The 27792-nt window shown below is 36.1% G+C and overlaps 1 protein-coding gene across 6 annotated transcripts in view; it reads left to right on the forward strand.

The window, feature by feature from the left end:
- The window catches only part of GALNT13 (polypeptide N-acetylgalactosaminyltransferase 13), a 574171-nt gene that overhangs the window by 379180 nt on the left and 167199 nt on the right, over positions 1-27792 (forward strand). For all 6 annotated transcript variants that reach the window (XM_057551814.1, XM_057551815.1, XM_057551817.1 and 3 more), the window contains one exon: positions 11634-11814. In XM_057551814.1, the coding sequence (XP_057407797.1) occupies positions 11634-11814 (181 nt within the window). The remainder of the gene's footprint in view (positions 1-11633; positions 11815-27792) is intronic.

The following is a 27792-nucleotide window of genomic DNA, read 5'->3' on the forward strand; positions in this document are numbered from 1 at the left end:
TCCATAGATGGCATTCGAGTTTTATAGGTGTTGCCAAGGGAAATTCTTTATCTGAAGCAAAATGTATAGCTTTGTATGAAAATGTCTCAGGTCCTTGATAAGAAAACAAAATGTCTCCAGCTGATTAAAAACCAGGAAAAGAAAATTCTGTCCATGAAGGGATTATGGTTGAAGTGAGTACCTCTTAAGACAGTCCTTTTCTTGTAGGCATGAGAGACTGTTCTTCAACTGTCAAGTGCAAACTGATGACTAGACATTAATATGCTCAGTCCTAACACTCACAACACCTAGACTGGCCTGTGAGCTACTTGAAGACAGAGAGCCATGTTTTATTGTCCTTTCTCTATGCCCCAGAGCCCAGCATGGTGCTTGACACAAAGTCAATGGCTAGTAAATATTTGCTCGGTAGATGCCAGCCAAGTTCTGAGGGAAAATGCTTGAGAGGAGAGAGGTCATTCCCTCTCCTCAAATTTGTCACGGGCCTTCGATTTGAAAAGCACTTGACAGCTTTGCAAGTTATACAGGAAGTTTCATTTAAACTAAAATGTTATAGCTGCAATCAGGGGAGGTGGATGGTTTAAAGATGGAGAAATTGAGTCACTGAAGGATAACTCTTTTGGAGGTACCAGGTTTTCTTTTCCTACCCCATCCAAGTTCTTTTTAAGTATCTCTGGCGTTCGTAAAGAGCACGAGATGTTGTCACGCACTGTAGCTGGATACCCAGGTGGTCTACTGGTATTCAGAGGGGACCGTTCTGGCGTGAATTCTAGGGCAGCATCACACAGCTGTCATGCGCTGCTCTGTGGCTGCAAGCGGCAGATGTTACAGATGCCTGACAGGCGGTCAGATCGTCAGACACAGGAGGACACCAGTGTAAAATGCAAAATATCTGACCCAAGTCTCATTTAATAATCACAGACCCTTTCCATCTAGTTCTCAAAAATCTCATCTATATACAATTTTTCACCATTTAAATGTATTTGTAGGATTAATTATACAATGAGGAAAGCACAAATTCCAATCATTCTAGATTTTTCTTAGTCACTAGTCCCCTTAAAAGCACTAACAATATTCCAAAACCTCCAGTATTATCAAACTTTAAGATTATTGATTATTGAAAGATGAACAAGTGTCACTATATTGCATATTATCTGTGTTCTTTTTTCATGAATTATCTGCCTGTGACTATCTATGCTAATAAGAAAGCAATACTTTATTGTAAATATGAAAAACTAGGTCCTAATTTTCTTAAGCAGAGCCACCTTATCTTACATCGGAGTTTCAATATCCGGTAGGCTACTCGATGGTCTTCATTTTCACATGTCATTTAAGCAGCAGATGGGAGATTTGCCATAACACAGTCAGGACTATGTGTTGCTCTGTTGATCTAAAGGGGAACTGGGAAATTCTGCAATACCAGCCGTCCTAATAAGATGTGGAATAACGACAGGTAACAATTCTCCTGATACCAGGAAACACAGTGGCCATAATGTGTGGTAATTCTGAAGGTCAGAATGCTCCAAGGCTAAGAAAGTTGTTGAGAGGCAAAAAGTTAATAGTGGAATTTATATATTAAAATGTTGGCCTGTGTACATTTAAAGGTATTGCCACTATTCTTTTTTTTTTTTTTTAATTTATTTTTGGCTGTGTTGGGTCTTCGTTTCTGTGCGAGGGCTTTCTCTAGTTGCGGCAAGCGGGTGTCACTCTTCATCGCGGTGCGCGGGCCTCTCACTGTCGCGGCCTCTCTTGTTGCGGAGCACAGGCTCCAGACGCGCAGACTCAGTAGTTGTGGCTCACGGGCCTAGTTGCTCCGTGGCATGTGGGATCTTCCCAGACCAGGGCTCGAACCCATGTTCCCTGCATTGGCAGGCAGATTCTCAACCACTGCGCCACCAGGGAAGACCCATCCACTGTTCATTTTAACTGCTGAGAATGGGTGTTTGTGTTTGAGAGGAGTGGGAGATGAGGTTAAAAGGACTCCGTCTGTGACCACAACTACCTCACTATACTTGTGATGCACACTGGTTCATATACAGACTGCCTCAGTTCCTTTTCAGAACAATTCCTCCACTTCGTCACATCCAGTATGAGCACACCTTTTCATGCTTCTGCTCTGTGTTGCTTCTCTCCCTTCCTTGTACCTCATCCCCTACACCTCAACCCCCAAGAATCACTTGCTAAGTCTTTGGCAAAGGAAAAAGATGAACTGGCTTGGGAGACTGCCCTTAAACTCATTTCAGGATTAGTTTGTTAAGTCCTTTATCAAATGAGTAGATATAAGAGGGTCCATTTTGAATTTGGGGCTTTCAGGAGGTTCAGTTCTAAGTTAAGAGACAAAGTATAAGGGAAAGCAGTTGATAACTGGATATTTTTAGAACCAAATTAATGGGATATATGAAATGGTATAGATTCAACTCAGAATTTTCTACATTTAATGCCAAGGTGAAAATAAAATCTTCAAACAAATTACTCTAAGATATGGCTATTTCTTGAAAAACTCTTGGAGAACAAAAGTGCTTTTGTTGTTTTCCTTGTTTTCATAACATTTGTGACCTTTCTAAAATAGAAGTCCCAAACTTGAAGGGAGAAGACACATTGATTGCCTCAGAATAAGTTTTGCAAACTCAGACTTTCTCTTGTTCAGAGAATGGTATCTTTACCATGTACCTCTAATACAGCTAAAGTAAAGTAAGCTCATCTAAGGAGGAAAATGTGGATTCAAATTTTGGAGAGTTTTATCATTCCCATCTAAAAATCTGATCTCTGAAAGTGGTATTTACTCTATGCAAAGAGATTAATCTGAATCCTAGAAACCCAGAAGAAAACTTAGTCTTCTTTTACATGTGAATTTTCTGAGGACTGTCAAGCTTAAGTGACTTGTTCCAAATCCTGCAATCAATTTGTTTTGATTTCAAGTCCAGAATCCAGCTTTCCAATTTCAAATCAGATGCTTGCTTCTCTTTTTCATACAAATAATAATTCTATTTTAAAAATTAAATTATCAAGTACTGGATAGATTCCTAGACGTGTTGAATCTGTGATCTCTGGCAACTCAGGTGAGCACTTAAAGGCCACAGTAGCTTGATGTACAAGAGTCTTCATCTTGAGACGTTATGGTGATATCAAGATATGACTTGAGCTCTAGAGACCTCTTCCAGATCGCATAAATGGCCTCAATTACACTATGAAGTGAAAACTAGGTTAAGAGACAAACCAACCAATTAAAGAAGACATTCCCCAAATCAAGCTGACTATGAAGAATAACTGGGAAGTCTCTTGTCCAGAATGAATAGAAAATGCCTACTGAGCCCCTTATCATGCCTTCCATACCTCCTGTGTTTCTGCCAACTTATCAAGGATCACAGCGCCTTCAGGATCTCACTGAAGGCTCTTTTAGACTTTGTTTCAACTGTAAGAATTAAAGGATTTGTCATCAGTCTACTTGAATACATATAAACAAAATGGAGACTTGAAGTGCTGAAGGGGATTATTTGAAACAAACAATGAATGTAGAGTGAGATAGGCTGAAAACTGAGTCATAGTAACTTGTTTCATTTTTCACTTTGCCAGAACTAGGAAAATAATAGCTTTTGTTCCCAATTCCACTTTATAATAGATACATTTTGTGTACTCTCTGTAATTTTCCAGATTTCTCTATATCAATATTAAGAGATCAATCAGTTAATATGTACTGAGCACCAATATTTCAAGCATTTCTTAAACTTTGCACACACTTATGTCACAGTATATGTAAGTTGTGATTTTTTTCACTATGTGTGAATTATACCAGTTACGTAAAGTGAAACACGTGATGATGAAATTCAGTTTCATAAAGTGACTTTCAATTTCATGTGACGATGAAGTTCAGTTTCATAAAGTGAAATGTGTGATATGTTTTCTCAAAGAGATAATAATGTGGTCAGGGAGATAAGACTAATATATACAAATAATATATTTATGTCAATATGCACACACATAAATATACATGCCCACACACAAATATTTATCAAGATGGCATACTATATAGAACTGAGAGCTAAATGGGGTAGAGTGGGATGGATGTACAGTAGTAAATGCTATGAGTCAGTGAAAATTAAGATCAGTGAAAGATAGCATAGTTAAGAACTGGTTACTGGAAGAAAATGTATATGAAATGAGCTTATTAGAGAGGACAACATAGATAAGGGAAAGCAATACAGTAATTCTTAATTTTAATCCCCCAAATTATGTCAAGTTATTGAATTCCCTTCTGTTTCCCTTGTCATCATTCTGGTCCCGGTCATTCTCATCTCTTTCCTAGATGATTACAATGACCCCTTAATAAATCTCCCCTATTTGCTTCCTTCCAATTCTTTTTCACATAAAGGCTAAGTATTGTTACGTGCACTGCTTTGCCTCGCTCCTCACAACAACCCCCTGAGGTGGCTTCTTCAAGACATGTTATTACCTGAAACCTGAAGCACAGAAAGATGAGTTCACCCAGCTGGTAAGTGGCAGAGCTGGGATATGGTCTCAGGAACTAGAGCCTACACACTCATAACCATTGTGCTTCGTGCCCTCCGTGATATATCGTTGTGGTGGTTGCTATTAAAGCCATATTAAGCAGTGACTTTGTGCCAGTGACATTACATGTGTGGGCCGGGGGTGGGGGGTGAAGGTTAGTATAAAATAAAGCAGCTGCATGAGTTTGGCATAACATCTGGACAGCTAGAAACCATTGTAGCACCAGAACTGAGATTGCAAAGTTGGAGCTTGTGAAGTTTATGAACCTTAATTAAAATGTCACTGATGGGAATAAAGATGCAGACATAGAGGATGGACTTGAGGACACAGGGAGGGGGAAGGGTAAGCTGGGACGAAGTGAGAGAGTGGCATGGACATATATACACTACCAAATGTAAAATAGATAACTAGTGGGAAGCAGCCACATAGCACAGGGAGATCAGCTCAGTGCTTTGTGACCACCTAGAGGGGTGGGATAGGGAGGGTGGGAGGGAGACGCAAGAGGGAGGAGATATGGGGATGTATGTGTATGTATAGCTGATTCACTTTGTTACACAGCAGAAACTAATACAACATTGTAAAGCAATTTACTCCAATAAAGATGTTAAAAAAAAATGTCACTGATGTAGGTACCAAAAAACATGAAAAGGATAATGTATGTTAGTTAATTGTCTTCTTTCTAGGGGAAGAAAATCAGGTACATAATCAAATGAGCAATGGGCATTTTGCATTTTGATTAATAACCTTCTCCATCATCAAAAGACTCTCATAAAAATATCTGGGAACAAAGACAAGTTACCAGCTAGCTTCAATCATCTGTGGATAAAAGGACAGTTTGTATGTTACACATGGTCAAATTTATTTGAGAGAAGTAATATACAAATATTAATCTTTTTGGAAGCCTAGAAAATAACAATCAGATATGCTCAATGATACAAAGTAATTCGGACATCACATGTTTATGTGGATGAGACATCATGTTTTATTCAGTTTATATTGTATGTTTAAACATTGTAAAATAATTTCAGAGAACAAAATGTAGTGTTCTAATTGGGAATGAATTGGCAATTCTTTTAAACTCCTCACCTAAGTCCCCAGACATTGATATTGCAATTTCAAAAAGAGGCAAAACTCACCAAAATGTAGCTAAATATTTTTTAAGAAGCAAGAATCAGCTAATAATCTACATATGTTGGTTTTCCTGAACAGCAGGAACTAATATACAAATAACATTTTATTTCCTCCCATATGAGGTGTCAGGCATGGTGCTTGATACACACAATCTCATTATGGTCTTAGGAAGCAGTTATTATTATCCTTGTTTTCCAATGGGAACATCAAGGTCTTGGAGATGTAAATAATTTTCACCAGTGTACATAGATAGTAAGTGAGAGAGCCCCTAGAAAATTCTGTTTGCTTATTTCCAAGCCCAAATTCTTAATGACTGTGTCATACTCTTCCTTCCTTTTTTTCTTCTTTCTTTCCTTTCATCCATCCTTCCAAAATATTTATTAAAGATACACTAAGGGAAATTATCATGGTAGTCATTAGGGACTCCACTCAATTTGAATTCTCTCCACTTTAATATTTAATCATATAGTTTTCTGGGAACTGTTTATTTTTTAATTATTTCACATTACCCAAATGTCTACTAAGTACATGGCAACTGTCTGGTCAATATTTGATCAATTAAATATTTTGTTTTTATATTAACTGGGTATTATCATGACCAGATATCAGCCTAATTAATGCATAATGTTATGCTTTTCTACCTTGATCTTTTTATTTTAGTGTAAATTTGGGGGAGATGCTTTACTTTGGAAATGCAATATGAGTATTTATTCACACATTCTATGAGCACAGATGGCAATGGGAAAAGTACGCATTTTATTCCAGGAGTCAGTAGAGTATGATCCACAAGCAAAACACAGGCAAGTATCCACTGAGTTATAGAACAGTTACCTCCACCTCTGTTATCTCTCCTAAATATACTAAAAAAACCTGCCTCCATCTGTGAGAATCAACATCAGGGGCAGGTTCTCCTTCTGTCTTGTAAATCAACAGTCATTATTGAATTATGCCTTTACATGTACACACAAAGATCTCATTGCAAGTTAGAGGATAACCAAAAATCACTTTCATATAAGGAGTGAGACCACTGGAACTCTTCTTTTAAAGGATTTCAAACTAGATTTTTTTTTTTTTCTTTTCTGTGTGCAAGCTTGGGCCATAGAAGCCATAAGCATACAAAGCCAGGGTAGGGCCAAGAAGTGGCAGAGTAGAAATAAAGTACCCTCACACAACCACAGTGCTAATCCATATTTGCAAAAAGGCAAATTGGGAACCCTGAGGACAGCTGTAAATCACTGGTTTGTTTGCAGTAGGGCTTATTGCATAGTCTGAATTTAGTGAGCACACACACTTAAAATGGTTTTCCTTTTTCTCCAATCATTGCTTCATGCTCTGAAGAATATTCCTTTCCAATCTGACATCATTTAGCACAGATTCTATAGCTTTCTGGTCACTTTCAGTTATTAAAAATACTAGTAATGTTCAGCTTAAAGGCTTTGATTTTGTAAGCAATCACAGTTCACATTCTCTTCTCTCCCCAGGACAATGCTGATAGAAGCTCTTGGAATGGGGAAGGGCAGGGTTCTCTGGGTTGCCACTTCTACACTGTATGGGGTCAAATAAGAGGGCTAGAGAAACAGCAGGTCTTACCTGAAATATTTTATGATGTCTGCCTGTTGTTGGCTCAGTGTGGTTCCACTTGCTCCTAGTGGCCTCCATCTGTATGATAGGCTTCTATACATGGTTTCATTGTTTTCTTAAAAGTGTTCTGAACTTCACCTTTTACCGCGTCTGTTATCCAAGGCCCTTTTGAAGAGGGAAATCTCAGTCTCTATCTCTCACCCTGTAAGGTCCCCAGCTGCCTTTTTCAGTGGTACATCTCCTTGCTGATCTGCCATATTGCTAGTCCCACAGATCACTCTTTTCTAGTCTATATTCCATGCTCTATAGAGTTTTGAAACCACTGAAGTCTTGTCCAGTTGTCTCCAAAGACCACTCCCTTCCAGGGTCACTGCATCACTGGACCTATCAATTTTGCTGGAACAAGCTTCTTCAATAAACCCCAACCCACCTTCAGGATTCTCTAGACTAGAGGTGGTCCCCATTTTACTAGGGTCATGTTTTTCCCCACACTTGAGGCCTTCCCATAGACTCACTCACCATATTCTGCTATGTTCCAATGGGAACACGAGGCTAATCTGCTGAGTTTGCTGCTCAGCAAGTGTCCAGCCAGGAGTGAAATGCCAGTCTCTCCTTCATTCATTTAGTTCCCTTATATGACTTGGGTGAAGGAAGAAAGGAGCTCTTTAGTCATACATAATCCATAGAGGAGAAGGGAAAGCTCTACGACTCACACTGTGCTCCTCACAATAAGGGAAAGGTTTTCAATTCCCCCTCAGGTATAACATATCATATGCTAGTTCTTCTGAATTCAGGGCACCTTGCTGAATGGTGTGGTCGCCATACAAACACCTGAGTACTTTACTAAATCATGTTTTTAAGAGAGAGAGAGTATGAGTTGGACCGAATGGTTGCTTTGAAAACACATTAAAAATTAAGACTGTGTTATTGAGCAACCTTGTTTGCCATAAGCCATCAACCATTTCTGATGTTTATTTGTTGTGTTGTGACCTCCAAAGACCTTCCTCAGTTCCCAAGACATGTGGAACAGCAGTTGCATATCATTTTGCTAGACTACTCTGCCTAGTTTAGTACTAAAAATATTTCCTTAAAAAAATGCAATGTAAAATCCCTCCAAAAATATGTCTGTTTAAATCTTGTCATTCTGCCAGGGATGCTTTTTTAATGTGAGTCTTGGTAGTTAAATTTGAGTTTCCATTCTTCCATTCAACCAACATACAGTGACACCTACCATGTAACAAGCGCTGGGCTGGGCTCTGGGGGTGCAACCATGAGTAGACCTCTCCACTGCCCTTTTTGAGTCTACATTCTAGTTGGGGGAAAATGTGCATAGCCAAACAGAGAAATAAATTGCAGATTGTGATAAGCAATGAAGGAAACAAATAAGGTGCTATTAGAGAAAATAACTTGGGTGGGGCACTTTAAATATGGCAATTAGGGAAAATCTGATGAGGTGATATGTTAGCTGAGATGAGAAGTATGGGAAAGAGGCAGTCCAGTGAAGGGCTGACAGAATTGTTTTCCAGGTATAAGGAAAGCACGTGTTGAGGCTTTGGTGTGTGAAAAATATATGTGATTTGTTATTCTAGGAAATGGCAGAGGGCCAATATCATCGTAGTTTATTGACAGAAGGGGAGAGTCATGTAGTTCTTAGAGGTCCTGACAAAGGACTTTATTTATATTCACAGTGCAGTGAAAAACCATTGAAGGATTTGAAGCAGGGAAGTAAAATGACATGATTAAGAATTTTAAAGACCACTCTGATTTCTCAGCAGAAAACAAATTATAGACGAGCAACAGTGAAAGTAGAAAAACAATTAAGAGCCTATTACGACTGACAGACAAGAGATGTTGATGATTAGGACAAGGATGGTGGCAGTAGAGACAGAGAGAGATGGATATACTGAGAATTGTTTTATAGATAGCACCACCAGGATTTGTTAATGGATGGAATATAAGTGATGAAAGAAAAGAAGAGATCAGTGATGATTTCTAGGTGTTTTTTTGGGGGGGAGAAGGGAGTTCTGTTGTCATTTTTGTTTTGTTTTGTTTTTGGATTGACTGCCTGGGTGAATAGTGGCTCCATTTATTGATGGTTTACAAAAAAAAAACTGAAAGAAAATAAGATCTGGCTGACAAGGTGGAGATAAATTAACAATTCCACTTCAGACACGTTTATTTGGATGCCTCTGAGTCTTGCAAGAGGAGGTATCAAGTCGGTGTTTGGATACACAAGTCTGGATCCCAGAGGAAAAGTCTGCGCTGAGATGTTACTGCAGGGGTTTTGTGTATTCAGATCATGCATAAAATAATAAGAACAAATAAGACCACCTAGAGAATGAATAAAGAAGGAATAATGCCAACATTTAAATAAAAATTTAGAGTGAAAATGTATAAATAGTGAAGGAGTAGGATGGAAAGCAAGAGGATCCAAGAAAGGAGTCTGCTGGATATTCATCAAAGGAAAAATTTGTGATTTTCATCATGGCAATATTGTGGGACTGTGGAAATAAACAGCATTTCACAATGAGTAGAAAAACGGATGAAAATTGAGGAAGGGATATAACGTATATCAGTAAAAATTTTATATTAATTATAGTGAGGGGAAACAGAAAAAAGAGATATGTTGGATGGGAATATAGATCAAGGGATGAACTTTTTGTTGTGTTTTGTAATTTTAAAAATTTGTTTATCTCTATTTTAAATCTGTTTGAAAGATAGGAGGTTTAGGAGGTATTATGCAAAGATAGGCATAATCCAATTATGAGGGAAATGATTGATGTTTCAGGAGAAACTCAAGGGGAGGACCAAATCAATGAAGTCGTTAAGACAGACTTAAGTAATATGCTCTAGACTGACATATAAGTATTGATTTGTCTTTGGTAGGAGAAGGATCAACTTCCTCCATTTTAATAGAAAGGAGGACTGTAAAGAGTTGTGTAATTACAAGAAAGTTTATAGACTTTATGCTAGAAAGATGAGAAAGTTACCAATCAATAAAGTAATTTGATTATTTAAGAATGAGCCACCCGTCTTTCTAGGGAAATGGTGAATTCCATTCCTCTTTTATATTGTCCATCATTTCAGTGTTGGGTTGGAACATCTTTTCTATTAGCATCACACTGTTTAAACAATTAGAAAATGAGATAGAATAGATTGTACATGTAATGCGCAAACATTGTTGATGAGTACAACTTATTTATCATCTTTCATCTTCTAGAAAAAATGTCTCTTACTGCTACCCAAGACCAATAGCAGCCCTCTTCTCAGATGAATATTACTTGAGGGATCAATAGGAGAAAACCTTTTCTTCCAAAATAAGCAGATCTTCTTAAAATAAGAATAATGTTATTTATGGTATAAAGCCAAGTCCTTCCAATTACAGATGGCAATAATTATGACTTTCATTTATTGGGATGAATAAATGTAGTATATGTATATATATATATATTTTTTATATATTTATATGTATAATATATGTATATAACACACACATACATATACATACTATTATTGTAACCTATGGCTATATAATATAATTTTATAGAAATGAATGTTTTATGGATACTTAATACCTATCCTCAACTGAACAGTAAATCTAGGATACCAAGAAATATATAGCATTTGTCTTTCAAGGGTTCATAATTTTAAGGGAGCAATAGTGAAGTAAACAATTTAAAATATTGAGTTGGCCAAAAAGTTCATTCGGGTTTTTCCATACAGTGTTACAGAAGAACTCGAATGAACATTTTGGCCAACCCAATACATTGTAATATGTTCTTAATACAACTGTATTTAAAGTACAAAAGTCACACAATACTAAATCTCCCCACAGAGCTTCCTAGAAGAAATGATCTTGGAAGTGGGCTTTAAAGGATACATAGAAGTTGAATAGATGTAAAGGATACTTAACATGCTTTAATAAAAATAATAGCGTATTCAAAAGCCTAAGATACAGGAGATATGGAGAGGTGAAAATGAATGGTTACTTGAAGTTCCAGGTGGATGGGGTATAGCAGATTCATTTTCTCCAAATCAGACTTAGTTATTGACCATGGCATCCAACATGTACAAATTCATTTATTTATAGAAAATTTTGGATACCAAATATCTATTAAATAGAAATTAGGTTAACTATTAGAAACTGAAAATTAGGTAGTCAAATAAAGGCACACAAAAATAATTACATCTTCCTCAATTCCAATACTACAATATTTAAATACATCAAACTCTTCCAAATTAGAATCCTTTGCCAAACCCAAGTATACCCATTCTAAATTGTGTGTTCATCTGATGTTTGTTTGAACCATGTAAGATCTGAAGATTTGGTCTTAACTGAGTTAGCCTCAGTTGCTTCTCAGACAATATTACTGCATTATCTGCAATGATTGCTATACAACAATTGCTCTTTTTTCCAGATTTGGCAATGTGGAGGCTCATTGGAGATTGTGACTTGCTCCCACGTGGGTCACGTTTTTCGGAAGGCAACTCCATACACTTTCCCTGGTGGCACTGGTCACGTCATCAACAAGAACAACAGGAGACTGGCAGAAGTTTGGATGGATGAATTTAAAGATTTCTTTTATATCATATCCCCAGGTAAGCAATTCTGACATTTTCTTCCTCTGCAGGGTAAAATAAAATATTAAACCTGCTGAGTATGTGTTGCATTATTGCTCCTCTTCTACTAGTTTAAATAAGATATTGTTTATCACCATAATATTGTAGAAAATTGTGTTTGAGAAGTTGTCCTATGAAGTCAATTTTGACCTAAAATGAGAAAGACTATACTTATCTCAAATGCCTAAATATTCTTTTTTCTTTGTTTCTTTCTGGGCACAAGTATTATGCTAAAAAAAATGAAGTAATCAATATATAAGGCGATCCAAATTTAACTGACATGTACCAGCTCAATTTAAGAAAAAAATTTTAAGGGAAGTAAGTCTTTATTTCTATGTTACACACATAAGGCTGACTGAGTTGGTAAGGAATTTTTTTAATGTTTATAAAGAGATGTTTTCTACTGCCTTATTTTCTTAAATATCTGAGTAGGGAAAGATGAAATGATTTCCTACAGAAACAAGATGGAAAACTGTGCAGATATAAAAATTTTTATTTTTAAAGAATATTAAATGACAGTAAATTACTCATCCATAAATATGTGAAAAAACATAATATGGGACAATAAAATATTATCCTACTTTAGTTACAGAGAAGGATAGATATGGAAATAGAAGTAAATTTAGGCTATTGCTGGGTAGTGAGATTATGAGTAATTTCATTATTTTCCTTATACTTTTCTATATTTTATAAATTTTCTTTATAAAACAATTATTTTTCAAAATTCATTAAAAACAAATTTTAAAAGAAAATAATTAAAAAATTAAAAAAATTTTAAACATCATTAAAAAAGAGAAAATAAATAAATCATTGTGAGAAAACCCCATTACTGGTTGGCATCATTATGAGTTATTGCATTCTTTAAAATTTTCTAGGATTTCTCCAACAGTCATATTAATTATTTAAAAAAACCTCTGAGATATTACATTTTTTAAGGAAAAAAAGAAACATATGAGAAGATACAAATAAGAGGAAGACACAGGTATGTCTTCAAGATCTCAAAGTCCAGACAAAGAAACCAAAGCATAAATTAATATAACAGGAATTCAGCTGTATTTATAAAATAATTTGTAATGTCCTATTTTTGATAGTTTATGATAGGCCTTACAGTCATCAATGCCATTATTATGTAACCTGTAAGAACAACAACAAAAATCCATGCCCACATCCTCTTTTCTACATTATCATCTATCAGAGGTTTAGAAAAGTCAGTGTGGGTTCTAATTGACATGCTCTGGTTCTGAAAGTATGTATAAGGCTGTGAACATCCTTCTTTTATAGATGAAAAAGGGAATGAGCAGTATGAACTTTCTTATTAAGATCCAACATTACTCCACAGAAAAGAAAAATTGGGGCAATGCATGTGTAATGTGTGATTAGGAGATGGATTTTTTTCACACATTTTTAACCCTCCTCTATGTCAAGAAGCTATTGCCAGGAACACTATTTCGCATATAGTTGTATTTCTCTTTACAATAGAAACCCAGTCCAGATGTTATATAACGTTTTCATTTTCTTTTGATGATACTTTTTGAATTCAAATCATTACTTGTAGAAATATATAAGCTCAAATATGAAAAAAGAATTAATGGAAGAAAGAAATGTGTTATGTGTGATTATATACAGCGTACATTTGGGAATGTAAGTAATTGAGAATAATTGTAACCATATGTATTCTATTCACTCATGATGAATATTATTTGTAAAAAGTCAGGTGTTAGTCTTTTGTATAATTTCCCATTGAGTGAAAAAGGCAGGTAAGTGGTAGAACCATTTCTCCAAACGTAATGAAATGTCAAGCTTTAGAGTTTAAAGGATGAAAAAGAATGCCTGCTATCTGGAACTAATGACTTGCTGCTCAAGAGGGACTGTTTGTATATTCTGGAAAATGTAGTTTTTACGTTACAATAAATATCATTTGGAAGGTTATTATTCTTATAAAATGGGCTCATTTAAGCCCAGAAATTACTTTGGAAAGCAGTAAAAGGACATTTGGGGAATATGCTGAAAGTATCTGGGAATTTCCTAAGGGGCATTTATGCTTCTGGATGTCTCAGAGACAGCATCGCTGAGTGTGGAACCTGCCTGCTGTGTGTGGGCAAAGAGGGAAAACCAAAAATGTGAAACAATAAATTGCTTCTCAGTGGAAAAGGAAGAAGGGAAGTAAACTGGAAACTAGAGTTGGATGCCTATAAACAATGCTAGCCCTAGCAGGTTTCAAATCATCCAAAAATCAGATAAAGTAGGTTGTATTGGGGAAGTCAGGAATCTGTCATTTGTATGATGGCAAGCCTTTGTTGAGTGGGATAACTATTTTTGTCATTACTGGCAGTTTCTGTTACTCTTAAAATCAAAATCATGGATTTCTTCGCTATCATCTAAAATTGTTGGGTTTCTATTTTTCATCTAAGTTTGTAATTAGAGAAGTTGGTATGGGGGAGATTGGAGGGACACATGCTTGCACATTTACACTTAGAATTATACCTTTTTCTATAGTATACATAAACACACACATGTTTACGAAAAACTCTAAAACAGTTTATATTGAGTTTTGTTTAAGTCTCCAGAACCTCCATAATAATCTGGCTAAGGAAAATGTTACAGTTCTTTCTAGAAGCACCTCCATGTATCTGTTCATTTGCCCAAGATGTTTTATAAGGAGACTCCCATTTTTTTATACCAGGGTTTCTAGTACCACATCTTATTCTCCACTTATGCAGTTGTTCGAAATGTGATCTTTAAGTACTGAGTCTTTCTGATTGAATTTTGACAACAATTTTGCTTCCTTCCGATATGCTCCTACCTACTTTATTTTTTGGTTTCAGGGATGCTTCAGTTCTGTCTTGAACTAACTGGGTATTCTTTCTTTCTCAAAAGTGTATTTCCTGCAGTTTCGATACCATGGCCAATCCATCATTGCTATGTACTATATTGTCTTATTTTTATTACCTATATCTATTGCCAAAGTAGTTCAGAGACTTGTATTTACCATGCTTAGCAACTTTCCTGTCACTTTGCAGTCCTTGAAAGAAAATATGTGTTGAATACTTAGAAGAATAAGTGAATGACTAAATGAATGAGTGAATTTTTGAAGGGAGCCACTTTTGTTTCTTCTTTTCTACTGAATTCTCCATGGATATCTCCTCTATACCAGGGAATCTCTTCATAAGAATTGCAGCAAATCGGAACCCTTTGTCCCACTTCTCTAATCCAACCTGAGAAAGGACCCACTGATAAAAGAGAGGTGAAAGGTATTCTTCATATGCCTGCACTATCATTCCTCTGAGTCTGCCATCAGAAAAGAAGGTCCCATTGGCTTATCCGTGTGCTTTGGGTTCTGTGATTCCACCGTAATCACTGGCACACATAGTCATATAATCTTACCTTCCAGGACTAATACAAAAGTCTAATAGGCACAATTTAGAAGGACAATGACATTTTCTAATAGAGCAGCATAATACAAGAGCTCATAAACTTAAAATAAGATACTTTTACACATGTTGATTTGTATTTTTCTCATGACCCCCATTAATTTAAAGTTAAAAGGAGTCATATAAATAGCTACATGTGTGAATTACTTTTATCTGATTTTTTTCAAAATATTTACTCTATGTCCTAATCGTCTTGCCCTATGTCCATTAGCCATTGGCAATATTGATAGAGTTGCAGTGTCTAATTATGTCTCCTAAATGGGCATATGAATGAAGAGTAGAAATACTTTGAAATAGTGTTGAAGAATGCATTTTCAACATTTGTTTAGTTTGCTTTTCGGCTGTATTTTTAAGGATGCAAATACTATAGCATCATGATTTTTAAAGCCCTGTAGGCTCTTAAAGCCTGAGGCAGCTTTTACTAGTAATTGGGCTGTTTCAGCTTGAGCCAACCTGATTGTCCTAGCAAGTCCTTTGAAATGATGTGATGTAAGCAGAAACCACTCTGCACACAACACCCCATTATAAATGGCAACGTTTTTTTTCCTATTGGTCACAGGTAAAAAGCTTAAGAATTTTAAAATAGAGTGTAGTCACAGAACTAACCATATATTTGAAATGCTGGCTGTTCTATAAATATTGATTTTCTTTCTTTGGGGAGGTAGATTTCTAACAGTGTATCAATTGACATGGTGATTAGATGCAGCTGTCCTTACATAACCTCCGGTTGTTCTTTTTCCTTTTCTTTATGGACAGCTGTACTCTTGTTTTGAGCACAAATTGAAGATAAAATGGTAAAGACTCCCCAAACATATCTTTAAAGGTATTTATATGTAACTGGGAAAACAGCTTATTTTCCTTGACATTATTGTAGTATTTTGATCTGTATTCCAAGTAAGCATTTAAAGAAGGATCCTTGAACTTATTTTGAAGGTTAACTCTCAATTGCTAACCTTTCAAAAATGCTTTCGAAAACTCAGCTCATCAAAGGTAGTCTTTGTTAATAGCATCTTCGGATCATTATTAAAGTTTAAGGACTTTATTCATTTCTATCTCTTGAAATTTGTATCTATAAAATATAAATGTTTTTCAACATGCTGATTTTTTTTAAAGATACAATATTTAATAACCAGCCCTTTGCGTTTAGGGCCTAATTTCTTTTATGAGTCATAAAAATGTGGTTCCAGGCTGATTTCATAAGCACAGGTTTTGATGTTTCCAGCAAAATGTGCAGCATGTAGATATATATTTTTTTTAATAATCCAGAGATATCAAATTTTGGTTGGGTTAACATGAATTCATCTGAAAAGAGTGTGGCACTTCTGAAAGTAAAGTATGTTTGTACCTATGAATTTTGGATTTTTATTACTTAATAAATGCTTTTTTAGCAGTATCAACCATGGTATCGCTGAGCGAATATGATATTATGAGGAGGAAATTCTAAATCATTTTGATATGCTATATTGTAATAACACAATTCATATACCTGTGTGATTCCCTTGAAAAGCTAAATGTTGAAGTTAATGATGACACCTACATTCAGTATTGTTGTAGTGGACAGACAACTGCTTTTCCTTGCTGTAGTCGATCACTGGTCAATTTTTTTTTTTTTTAAATAGTAATTTATTTACAAATGAAGAAGTTAAGATCTACAGTAAGTCCCCTACATAGAAACAAGTTCTGTTCCGAGAGCATGTTCATAAGTATAATTTGTTCTTTTTTTTTCACACACACACACTGTATTTTATTTTTACAAGAGATAAATAAACTGACACCAAGCATTGTAAATGGATGACCACAACAAAAGCAACAATGATTGCAATTACCAAACACGAAACACACTTATACTATGTCATAATATTGACATTCAGTCCAGTAATCCTCCACTGTAACAGCTCCTTTACTTTGCAGTGAAAATTGATTTGTACATTTTTTGCCTCTGAGTCCTTGTGGGATTTTTTTTTTTTTATTCAAACAGAAAGTCACAAAAATTATAATCATCCTCATCAGTTCACTCAGTCTCATGTAATTAATTTTTCTTTCATCTTGATCTTTTGTTAGCACTTTTATGAATTCATCACTTTTCCATTAGAGTTCTGAAAATGCTTCTTCATTCAGTTCAGCAGTATAGTCAGTTACCAGAAACATATACTTGTCAGAGTCTTTTCCATGAATTCCTTGAAGATGAAACCCTTTTATAGGAACATTTTGCAAAAGCATCAGAGAACACCCAGAACTGTCTGTAAATGACAAAAGACTTAAAAATGACCACGGTTAAAGATTTGATGAAAGTTCATAATAATGCAATTGACAAGGAAATTTAGTTATTTCTGAGATATACATTTTAAAGTAGTAACTAGAATTATGACTTATAACATTATACCAGAACATATAAGATTTTTAGAAATTTCATGTAAAGTCTGAAACATTTATATTAACATATTTCCATACCAATAACCCAAAGAAAGTTTAGTATTAGTTGTTTTTTTTTGTTTGTTTTTTTATACTGCAGGTTTTATTAGTCATCAATTTTATACACATCAGTGTATACATGTCAATCCCAATCGCCCAATTCAGCACACCACCATCCCCACCCCACCGCGGTTTGCCCCCCTTGGTGTCCATACGTTTGTTCTCTACATCTTTGTCTCAACTTCTGCCCTGCAAACCGGTTCATCTGTACCATTTTTATAGGTTCCATATACATGCGTTAATATACGAGATTTGTTTTTCTCTTTCTGACTTACTTCACTCTTTATGACAGTCTCTAGAACCATCCACGTCTCAACAAATGACCCAATTTCATTCCTTTTTATGGCTGAGTACTAGTCCATTGTACATATGTACCACATCTTCTTTATCCATTCATCTGTCGATGGTCATTTAGGTTGCTTCCATGACCTGGCTATTGTAAATAGTGCTGCAATGAACATTGGGGTGCATGTGTCTTTTTGAATTATGGTTTTCTCTGGATATATGCCCAGTAGTGGGATTGCTGGATCATATGTTAATTCTATTTCTAGTTTTTTAAGGAACCTCCAGACTGTTCTCCATAGTGGCTGTATCAAGTTACATTCCCACCAGCAGTGCAAGAGGGTTCCCTTTTCTCCACACCCTCTCCAGCATTTGTTGTTTGTAGATTTTCTGGTGATGCCCATTCTAACTGGTGTGAGGTGATACCTCATTGTAGTTTTGATTTGCATTTCTCTAATAATTAGTGATGTTGAGCGGCTTTTCATGTGCTTCTTAGCCATCTGTATGTCTTCTTTGGAGAAAAGTCTATTTAGGTCTTCTGCCCATTTTTGGATTGGGTTGTTTGTTTCTTTAATATTGACCTGCATGAGCTGTTTATATATTTTGGAGATGAATCCTTTGTCCATTGATTCGTTTGCAAATATATTCTCCCATTCTGAGGGTTGTCTTTTCGTCTTGTTTATGGTTTCCTTTGCTGTACAAAAGCTTTGAAGTTTCATTAGGTCCCATTTGTTTATTTTTGTTTTTATTTCCATTACTCTAGGAGGTGAATCAAAAAAGATCTTGCTGTGATTTATGTCAAAGAGTGTTCTTCCTATGCTTTCCTCTAAGCGTTTTATAGTGTCTGGTCTTACATTTAGGTCTCTAATCCATTTTGAGTTTATTTTTGTGTATGGTGTTAGGGAGTGTTCTAATTTCATTCTTTTACACGTAGCTGTCCAGTTTTCCCAGCACCACTTATTGAAGAGACTGTCTTTTCTCCATTGTATATCTTTGCCTCCTTTGTCATAGATTAGTTGACCATAGGTGCATGGGTTTATCTCTGGGCTTTCTATCTTGTTCCATGGATCTATATTTCTGTTTTTGTGCCAGTACCATACTGTCTTGATTACTGTAGTTTTGTAGTATAGTCTGAAGTCAGGGAGTATGATTCCTCCAGCTCTGTTTTTTTCCCCTCAAGATTGCTTTGCCTATTCGGGGTCTTTTGTGTCTCCATACAAATTTTAACATGATTTGTTCTAGTTCCATAAAAAATGCCATTGGTAATTTGATAGGGATTGCATTGAAAATGTAGATTGCTTTGGGGAGTGTAGTCATTTTCACAATATTGATTCTTCCAATCCAAGAACATGGTATATCTCTCCATCTGTTGGTATCATCTTTAATTTCTTTCATCAGTGTCTTATAGTTTTCTACATACAGGTCTTTTGTCTTAGGCCCTAGTTAGGTTTATTCCTAGGTATTTTACTCTTTTTGTTGCAATGGTAAACAGGAGTGTTTTCATAATTTCTCTTTCAAATTTTTCATCATTAGTGTATAGGAATGCAAGAGATTTCTGTGCATTAATTTTGTATCCTGCAACTTTACCAAATTCATTGATTAGCTCTAGTAGTTTTCTGTTGGCATTTTTAGGATTCTCTATGTATAGTATCATGTCATCTGCAAACAGTGACAGTTTTACTCCTTTTCCAATTGGTATTCCTTTTATTTCTTTTACTTCTCTGATTGTTGTGGCTAGGACTTCCAAAACTATGTTGAATAATAGTGGTGAGAGTAGACATCCTTGTCTCGTTCCTGATCTTAGAGGAAATGCTTTCAGTTTTTCACCCTTGAGAATGATGTTTGCTGTGGGTTTGTTGTATATGGCCTTTATTATGTTGAGGTAGGTTCCCTCTATGCCCACTTTCTGGAGAGTTTTTATCGTAAATGGGTGTTGAATTTTGTCAAAAGCTTTTTCTGCATCTATTGAGATGATCATATGGTTTTTATTCTTCAATTTGTTAATATGGTGTATCACATTGATTGATTTGTGTATATTGAAGAATCCTTGCATCCCTGGGATAAATCCCACTTAATCATGGTATATGATCCTTTTAATGTGTTGTTGGATTCTGTTTGCTAGTATTTTGTTGAGGATTTTTGCATCTATATTCATCAGTGTTATTGGTTTGTTATTTTCCTTTTTTTGTAGCATCTTTGTCTGATTTTGGCATCAGGTTGATGGTGGCCTCATAGAATGAGTTTGGGAGTGTTCCTTCATCTGCAATTTTTGGAAGAGTTTGAGAAGGATGGGTGTTATCTCTTCTCTAAATGTTTGATAGAATTCACCTGGGAAGCCATCTGGTTCTGGACCTTTGTTTGTTGGAAGATTTTTAATTACAGTTTCAATTTCATTACTTGTGATTGGTCTGTTCATATTTTCTGTTTCTTCCTGGTTCAGTCGTGAAAGGTTATACCTTTCTAAGAATTTGTCCCTTTCTTCCACATTGTCCATTTTATTGGCATAGAGTTGCTTGTAGTAGTCTCTTAGGATGATTTGTATTTCTGTGGTGTCTGTTGTAACTTCTCCTTTTTCATTTCTAATTTTATTGATTTGAGTCCTCTCCCTCTTTTTCTTGATGAGTCTGGCTAATGGTTTATCAATTTTGTTTACCTTCTCAAAGAAATAGCTTTTAGTTTTATTGATCTTTGCTATTGTTTTGTTTCTATTTCATTTATTTCTGCTCTGATCTTTATGATTTCTTTCCTTCTGCTAACTTTGGGTTTTGTTTGTTCTTCTTCCTCTAATTCCTTTAGGTGTAAGGTTAGATTGTTTACTTGAGATTTTTCTTGTTTCTTGAGGTAGGCTTGTATAGCTATAAACTTCCCTCTTAGAACTGCTATTGCTGCATCCCATAGGTTTTGGATCATCGTGTTTTCACTGTCATTTGCCTCTAGGTATTTTTTGATTTCCTCTTTGATTTCTTCAGTGATCTCTTGGTTGTTTAGTAACGTATTGTTTAGCCGCCATGTATTTGTGTTTTTTACGTTTTTTTCCCTGTAATTGATTTCTAATCTCATAGCGTTGTGGTCAGAAAAGATGCTTGATATGATTTCAATTTTCTTAAATTTACTGAGGTTTGATTTGTGACCCAAGATGTGATCTATCCTGGAGAATGTATCATGTGCACTTGAGAAGAAAGTGTAATCTCCTGATTTTGGATGGAATGTCCTATAAATATCAGCTAAATCTATCTGGTCTACTGTGTCATGTAAAACTTCTGTTTCCTTATTTATTTTCATTTTGTATGATCTGTCCATTGGTGTAAGTGAGGTGTTAAAGTCCCCCACTATTATTGTGTTACTTTCGATTTCCTCTTTTATAGCTGTTAGCAGTTGCCTTATGTATTGAGGTGCTCCTATGTTGGGTGCATATATATTTATAATTGTTATATCTTCTTCTTGGATTGATACCTTGATCATTATGTAGTGTCCTTCCTTGTCTCTTGTAACATTCTTTATTTTAAAGTCTACTTTATCTGATATTTTTGATTTCCATTTGCATGGAATATCTTTTTCCATCCCCTCACTTTCAGTCTGTATGTGTCCCTAGGTCTGACGTGGGTCTCTTGTAGACAGCATATATATGGGTCTTGTTTTTGTATCCGTTCAGCAAGCCTGTGTCTTTTGGTTGGGGCATTTAATCCATTCACGTTTAAGGTAGTTATCGATATGTATGTTCCTCTGACCATTTTCTTAATTGTTTTGGGTTTGTTTTTGTAGGTCCTTTTCTTCTCTTGTGTTTCCCACTTAGAGAAGTTCCTTCAGCATTTGTTGTAGAGCTGGTTTGGTGGTGCTGAATTCTCTTAGCTTTTGCTTGTCTGTAAAGCTTTTGATTTCTCCATCGAAACTGAATGAGATCCTTGCCGGGTAGAGTAATCTTGGTTGTAAGTTCTTCCCTTTCATCTCTTTAAGTATATCATGCCACTCCCTTCTGGCTTGTAGAGTTTCTGCTGAGAAATCAGCTGTTAACCTTATGGGAGTTCCCTTGTATGTTATTTGTCATGTTTCTCTTGCTGCTTTCAATAACTTTTCTTTGTCTTTAATTTTTGCCAATTTGATTACTATGTGTCTTGGTGTGTTTCTCCTTGGGTTTATCCTGTATGGGACTGACTGTGCTTCCTGGACTTGGGTGGCTATTTCCTTTCCCATGTTAGGGAAGTTTTCAACTATAATCTCTTCAAATATTTTCTCTGGTCCTTTCTCTCTCTCTTCTCCCATGTTAGGGAAGTTTTCGACTATAATCTCTTCAAATATTTTCTCTGGTCCTTTCTCTCTCTCTTCTCCCTCTGGGACCCCTATAATGCAAATGTTCTTGCGTGTAACATTGTCCCAGAGGTCTCTTAGGCAGTCTTCATTTCTTTTCATTCTTTTTTCTTTATTCTGTTCTGCAGCAGTGAATTCCACCATTCTGTCTTCCAGGACACTTATCCATTCTTCTGCCTCAGTTATTCTTCTATTGATTCCTTCTAGTGTAATTTTCATTTCACTTATTGTATTGTTCATCTCTGTTTTTTCTTTAATTTTTCTAGGTCTTTGTTAGACATTTCTTGCATCTTCTTGATCTTTACCTCCATTCTTTTTCCGAGGTCCTGGATCATCTTCTCTATCATTATTCTGAATTCTTTTTCTGGAAGGTTGCCTATTTCCACTTCATTTAGTTGTTTTTCTGGGGTTTTATCTTGTTCCTTCACCTGGTACATAGCCCTCTGCCTTTTCATCTTGTCTATCTTTCTATGTTCCTCCTTTTCACTCACAAACTTCAAAGTCAAATGAATATTGAAGTTCTTTCTATTCTACCTGCTAAGTTCTCTCAAATTTATCAGTTATCCTCATTCTCACACTCATCCTGCATCCTGATAACCTCCTAAGTTTCCTGATGGCTCTCCCTGCCTCAAAGCTTGCCCTCCCTTCACTCACCCTTACTGCTGGAGGACCTTCCTAAATTTTGATCTCTCACTTACCTAAGGACCTCTTAACACAAAGTCAGAAGTCTAGAACATGACCAACAAGGCTCTATGTGATCTGGTACTTGTCCAGCTTTCCAGTCTTTCACCCTATACTTTCAACCCTAGCAGTCCACATACCAACCATGTAGAACTATATTCAGATACAGAGCTCAACACACTCCCTCCTGCTTTTAGGTTTTTTCATATGTCTAAAACAGTATTTGATGAGCTAATGAATGCTGCTACATGTGCATAAAGTACCATCATCATCCATCTGCATTCATCATTCATGTATCAAGTTTGATATAATTTCCCCCCAGGAAATCCAATGGCTCCCTGTACTTCCCCTGTTGTAGCATTTATGCATTTTTTTAAATTTTTATTTATTTATTTATTTATGGCTGTGTTGGGTCTTCATTTCTGTGTGAGGGCTTTCTCTAGTTGCGGCAAGCGGGGGCCACTCTTCATCACGGTGCGCAAGCCTCTCACTATCGCGGCCTCTCTTGTTGTGGAGCACAGGCTCAGTAATTGTGGCTCACGGGCTTAGTTGCTCCGCGGCATGTGGGATCTTCCCAGACCAGGGCTCGAACCCGTGTCCCCTGCATTGGCAGACAGATTCTCAACCACTGTACCACCAGGGAAGCCCGCATTTATGCATTTTTAAAGTATTTTTTCTCCTCTACTAAGCTATACGAATAAAGGAACTATCTCTTGCTCTCTTTTATTAATGTGTTTGTTTGGTTCTGTTTTTATTTTTAGTTTTTGAGTCAGTCAACAAATATTTATTGAATGCCTATGATTTTTCTTTTTTTTCAAATTGGAGTAACAGTTGATTTACAATGTTGTGTTACTTTCTGCTGTACAGTACACTGAATCAGTTATACATATACATACATCCACTCTTTTAGATTATTTTCCCATATAGGTCATTACAGAGTATTCAGTAGAGTTCCCTATAGAGTAGGTCCTTATTAGTTACAGAGTATTCAGTAGAGTTCCCTATAGAGTAGGTCCTTATTAGTTATCTATTTTATGTTTAGTAGTGTAAATATGTCTACCACCATCTCCCAATTTATACTTCCCTCCTTTCTCACCTGTTTCCCATAAGATTGTTTTTTACATCTGTAACTCTATTTCTGTTTTGTAAATAAGTTCATTTGTACCATTTTTTTAAAATTCCACCTATAAGCAATATCATATGATATTTATCCTTCTCTATCTGACTTCATTTGGTATGACAATCTCTAGGTCCATCCATGTTGCTGCAGATGGCATTATTTTGTTCTTTTTTTATGGCTGAGTAATATGGTTCTGTTTTTAGATACAGTTCATTAAGCTCAATATTTTTTTAAATTTTATTGCATATGTCCAGAGGCAAATAAAATGTGTTTCCATCACCACCCCTGTCACCCTTCATTCAAATCCTTTTCCTATGCACTTGCATAACTATACATACATATACACACACATATATAAGTAAATAAGATCATACAATGAGTACTATTTTGATTTCCATTCTTTTAATTTAATAATATGTGCTGCAGTATTTTATACATAATTCACAAAGGATTGTATCATTTGATTTTGCAGATAAATAGTATTATACTATACAGATTTATCAGAACTTATCTAATCATACCAATATCAACAAGTGTTAGGTTTCAGTTCTCTGCTATTATAAAAAATTATAGAAACATTCTTTTTTTTGTTTTAACATCTTTATTGGAGTATAATTGCTTTACAATGGTGTGTTAGTTTCTGCTGTATTACAAAGTGAATCAGCTATATGTATACATAAATCCCCATATCCCCTCCGTCTTGCTTCTCCCTCCCACCCTCCCTATCCCACCCCTCTAGGTGGTCAAAAAGCAACGAGCTGATCTCCCTGTGCTATGCGGCTGCTTCCCACTAACTATCTATTTTACATTTGGTAGTATATAAAAGTCCATGCCACTCTCTCACTTTGTCCCAGCTTACCCTTCACCCTCCCCGTGTCCTCAAGTCCATTCTCTACATCTGTGTCTTTATTCCTGTCCTGCCCCTAGGTTCTTCATAACAATTTTTTTTTTTTTTAGATTCCATATATATGTGTTGCATATGATATTTGTTTTTCTCTTTCTGACTTACTTCATTCTGTATGACAGACTCTAGGTCCATTCACCTCACTACAAATACCTCAATTTTGTTTCTTTTTATGGCTGAGTAATATTCCATTGTATAAATGTGCCACATCTTCTTTATCCATTCATCTCTTTTTTAAATTTTATTTATTTATTTATTTTTGGCTGTGTTGGGTCTTCGTTTCTGTGCGAGGGCTTTCTCTAGTTGCGGCAAGTGGGTGCCACTCTTCATCGCGGTGCGCAGGCCTCTCACTGTTGCAACCTCTCTTGTTGTGGAGCAGAGGCTCCAGATGAGCAGGCTCAGTAGTTGTGGCTCACGGGCCCAGTTGCTCCGCAGCATGTGGTATCTTCCCAGACCAGGGCTCGAACCCGTGTCCCCTGCACTGGCAGGCAGACTCTCAACCACTGCGCCACCAGGGAAGCCCTATCCATTCATCTCTTGATGGACACTTAGGTTGCTTCCATGTCCTGGCTACTGTAAATAGAGCTGCAATGAACATTGTGGTTCATGTCTCTTTTTGGATTATGGTTTTCTCCGGGTATATGCCCAGTAGTGGGGTTGCCGGGTCACATGGTAGTTGTATTTTTAGTTTTTTAAGGAACCTCCATACTGTCCTCCATAGCAGCTGTATCAATTTATATTCCCACCAACAGTGTAAGAGGGTTCCCTTTTCTCCACACCCGCTCCAGCATTTATTGTTTCTAGATTTTTTGATGATGGCCATTATGACTGGTGTGAGGTGATGCCTCATTGTAGTTTTGATTTGCATTTCTCTAATGATTAGTGATGTTGAGCATCCTTTCATATGTCTGTTGGCAATCTGTATATCTTCTTTGGAGAAATGTCTATTTAGGTCTTCTGCCCTTTGTTGAATTGGGTTGTTTGTTTTTTTGATATTAAGCTGCATGAGCTGCTTGTAACTTTTGGAGATTAATCCTTTGTCAGTTGCTTCATTTGCAAATATTTTCTCTGATTCTGAGGGTTGTCTTTTCATCTTGTTTATAGTTTCCTTTGCTTTGAAAAGCTTTTAAATTTAAATAGGTCCCATTTCTTTATTTTTGTTTTTATTTCTATTTCTCTAGGATGTGGGTCAAAAAGGGTCTTGCTGTGATTTATGTCATAAAGTGTTCTGCCTATGTTTTCCTCCAATAGTTTTATAGTGTCTGGCCTTAAATTTAGGTCTTTAATCCATTTTGAGTTTATTTTTGTGTATGGTGTTAGGGAGTGTTCTAATTTCATTCTTTTACATGTAGCTGTTCAGTTTTCCCAGCACCACTTATTGAAGAGGTTGTCTTTTCTCCATTGTATATTCTTGCCTCCTTTATCAAAGATAAGGTGACCATATTTGTGTGGGTTTATCTCTGGGCTTTCTTTCCTGTTCCATTGATCTATATTTCTGTTTTTGTGCCAGTACCATACTATCTTGATTACTATAACTTTGTAGTATAGTCTGAAGTCCAGAAGCCTGATTCCTCCAGCTCCGTTTTCCCTTCTCAAGATTGCTTTAGCTATTTGGGGTGTTTTGTTTTTCCATACAAATTGTGAAATTTTTTGTTCTAGTTCTGTGAAAAATGCCAGTGGTAGTTTGATAGGGATTGCATTGAATCTGTAGATTGCTTTGGGTAGTATAGTCATTTTCACAGTGTTGATTCTTCCAATTCAGGAAAATGGTATATGTCTCCACTTGTTTGTATCATCTTTAATTTCTTTCTTCAGTGTCTTATAGTTTTCTGCATACAGGTCTTTTGTCTCCTTAGGTAGATTTATTCCAAGGTATTTTATTCTTTTTGTTGCAATGGTAAATGGGAGTGTTTCCTAATTTCTCTTTCAAATTTTTCATCATTAGTGTATAGGAATGCAAGAGATTTCTGTGCATTAATTTTGTATCCTGCTACTTTACCAAATTCATTGATTAGCTCTAGTAGTTTTCTGGTAGCGTCTTTAGGATCCTCTATGTATAGTATCATGTCATCTGCAAACAGTGACAGCTTTACATCTTCTTTTCCAATTTGGATTCTTTTTATTTCTTTTTATTCTCTGATTGCTATGGCTAAAACTTCCAAAACTATGTTGAATAATAGTGGTGAGAGTGGACAACCTTGTATGTTCCTGATCTTAGAAGAAATGGTTTCAGTTTTTCACCATTGAGGATGATGTTGGCTGTGGGTTTGTCATATATGCCCTTTATTACGCTGAGGTCAGTTCCCTCTATGCCTACTTTCTGATAGATTTTTATCATAAATGGGTGTTGAATTTTGTCAAAAGCTTTTTCTGCATCTATTGAGATGATCATATGGTTTTTATCCTTCAGTTTGTTAATGTGGTGTATCACTTGTTTGATATGCGTATATTGAAGAATGCTTTCATTCCTGGGATAAACCCCACTTATTCGTGGTGTATGATCCTTTTAATGTGCTGTTGGATTCTGTTTGCTAGTATTTTGTTGAAGATTTTTGCATCTATGTTCATCAGTGATATTGGCCTGTAATTTTCTTTCTTTGTGACATCTTTGTCTGGTTTTGGTATCAGGGTGATGGTGGCCTCGTAGAAGTTTGGGAGTGTTCCCCCCTCTGCTATATTTTGGAAGAGTTTGAGAAGGATAGGTGTTAGCTCTTCTCTAAATGTTTGACAGAATTCGCCTGTGAAGCCATCTGGTCCTGGGC

Source organism: Balaenoptera acutorostrata, chromosome 8 (assembly GCF_949987535.1).
Source record: "Balaenoptera acutorostrata chromosome 8, mBalAcu1.1, whole genome shotgun sequence".
NCBI lineage: Eukaryota > Metazoa > Chordata > Mammalia > Artiodactyla > Balaenopteridae > Balaenoptera > Balaenoptera acutorostrata.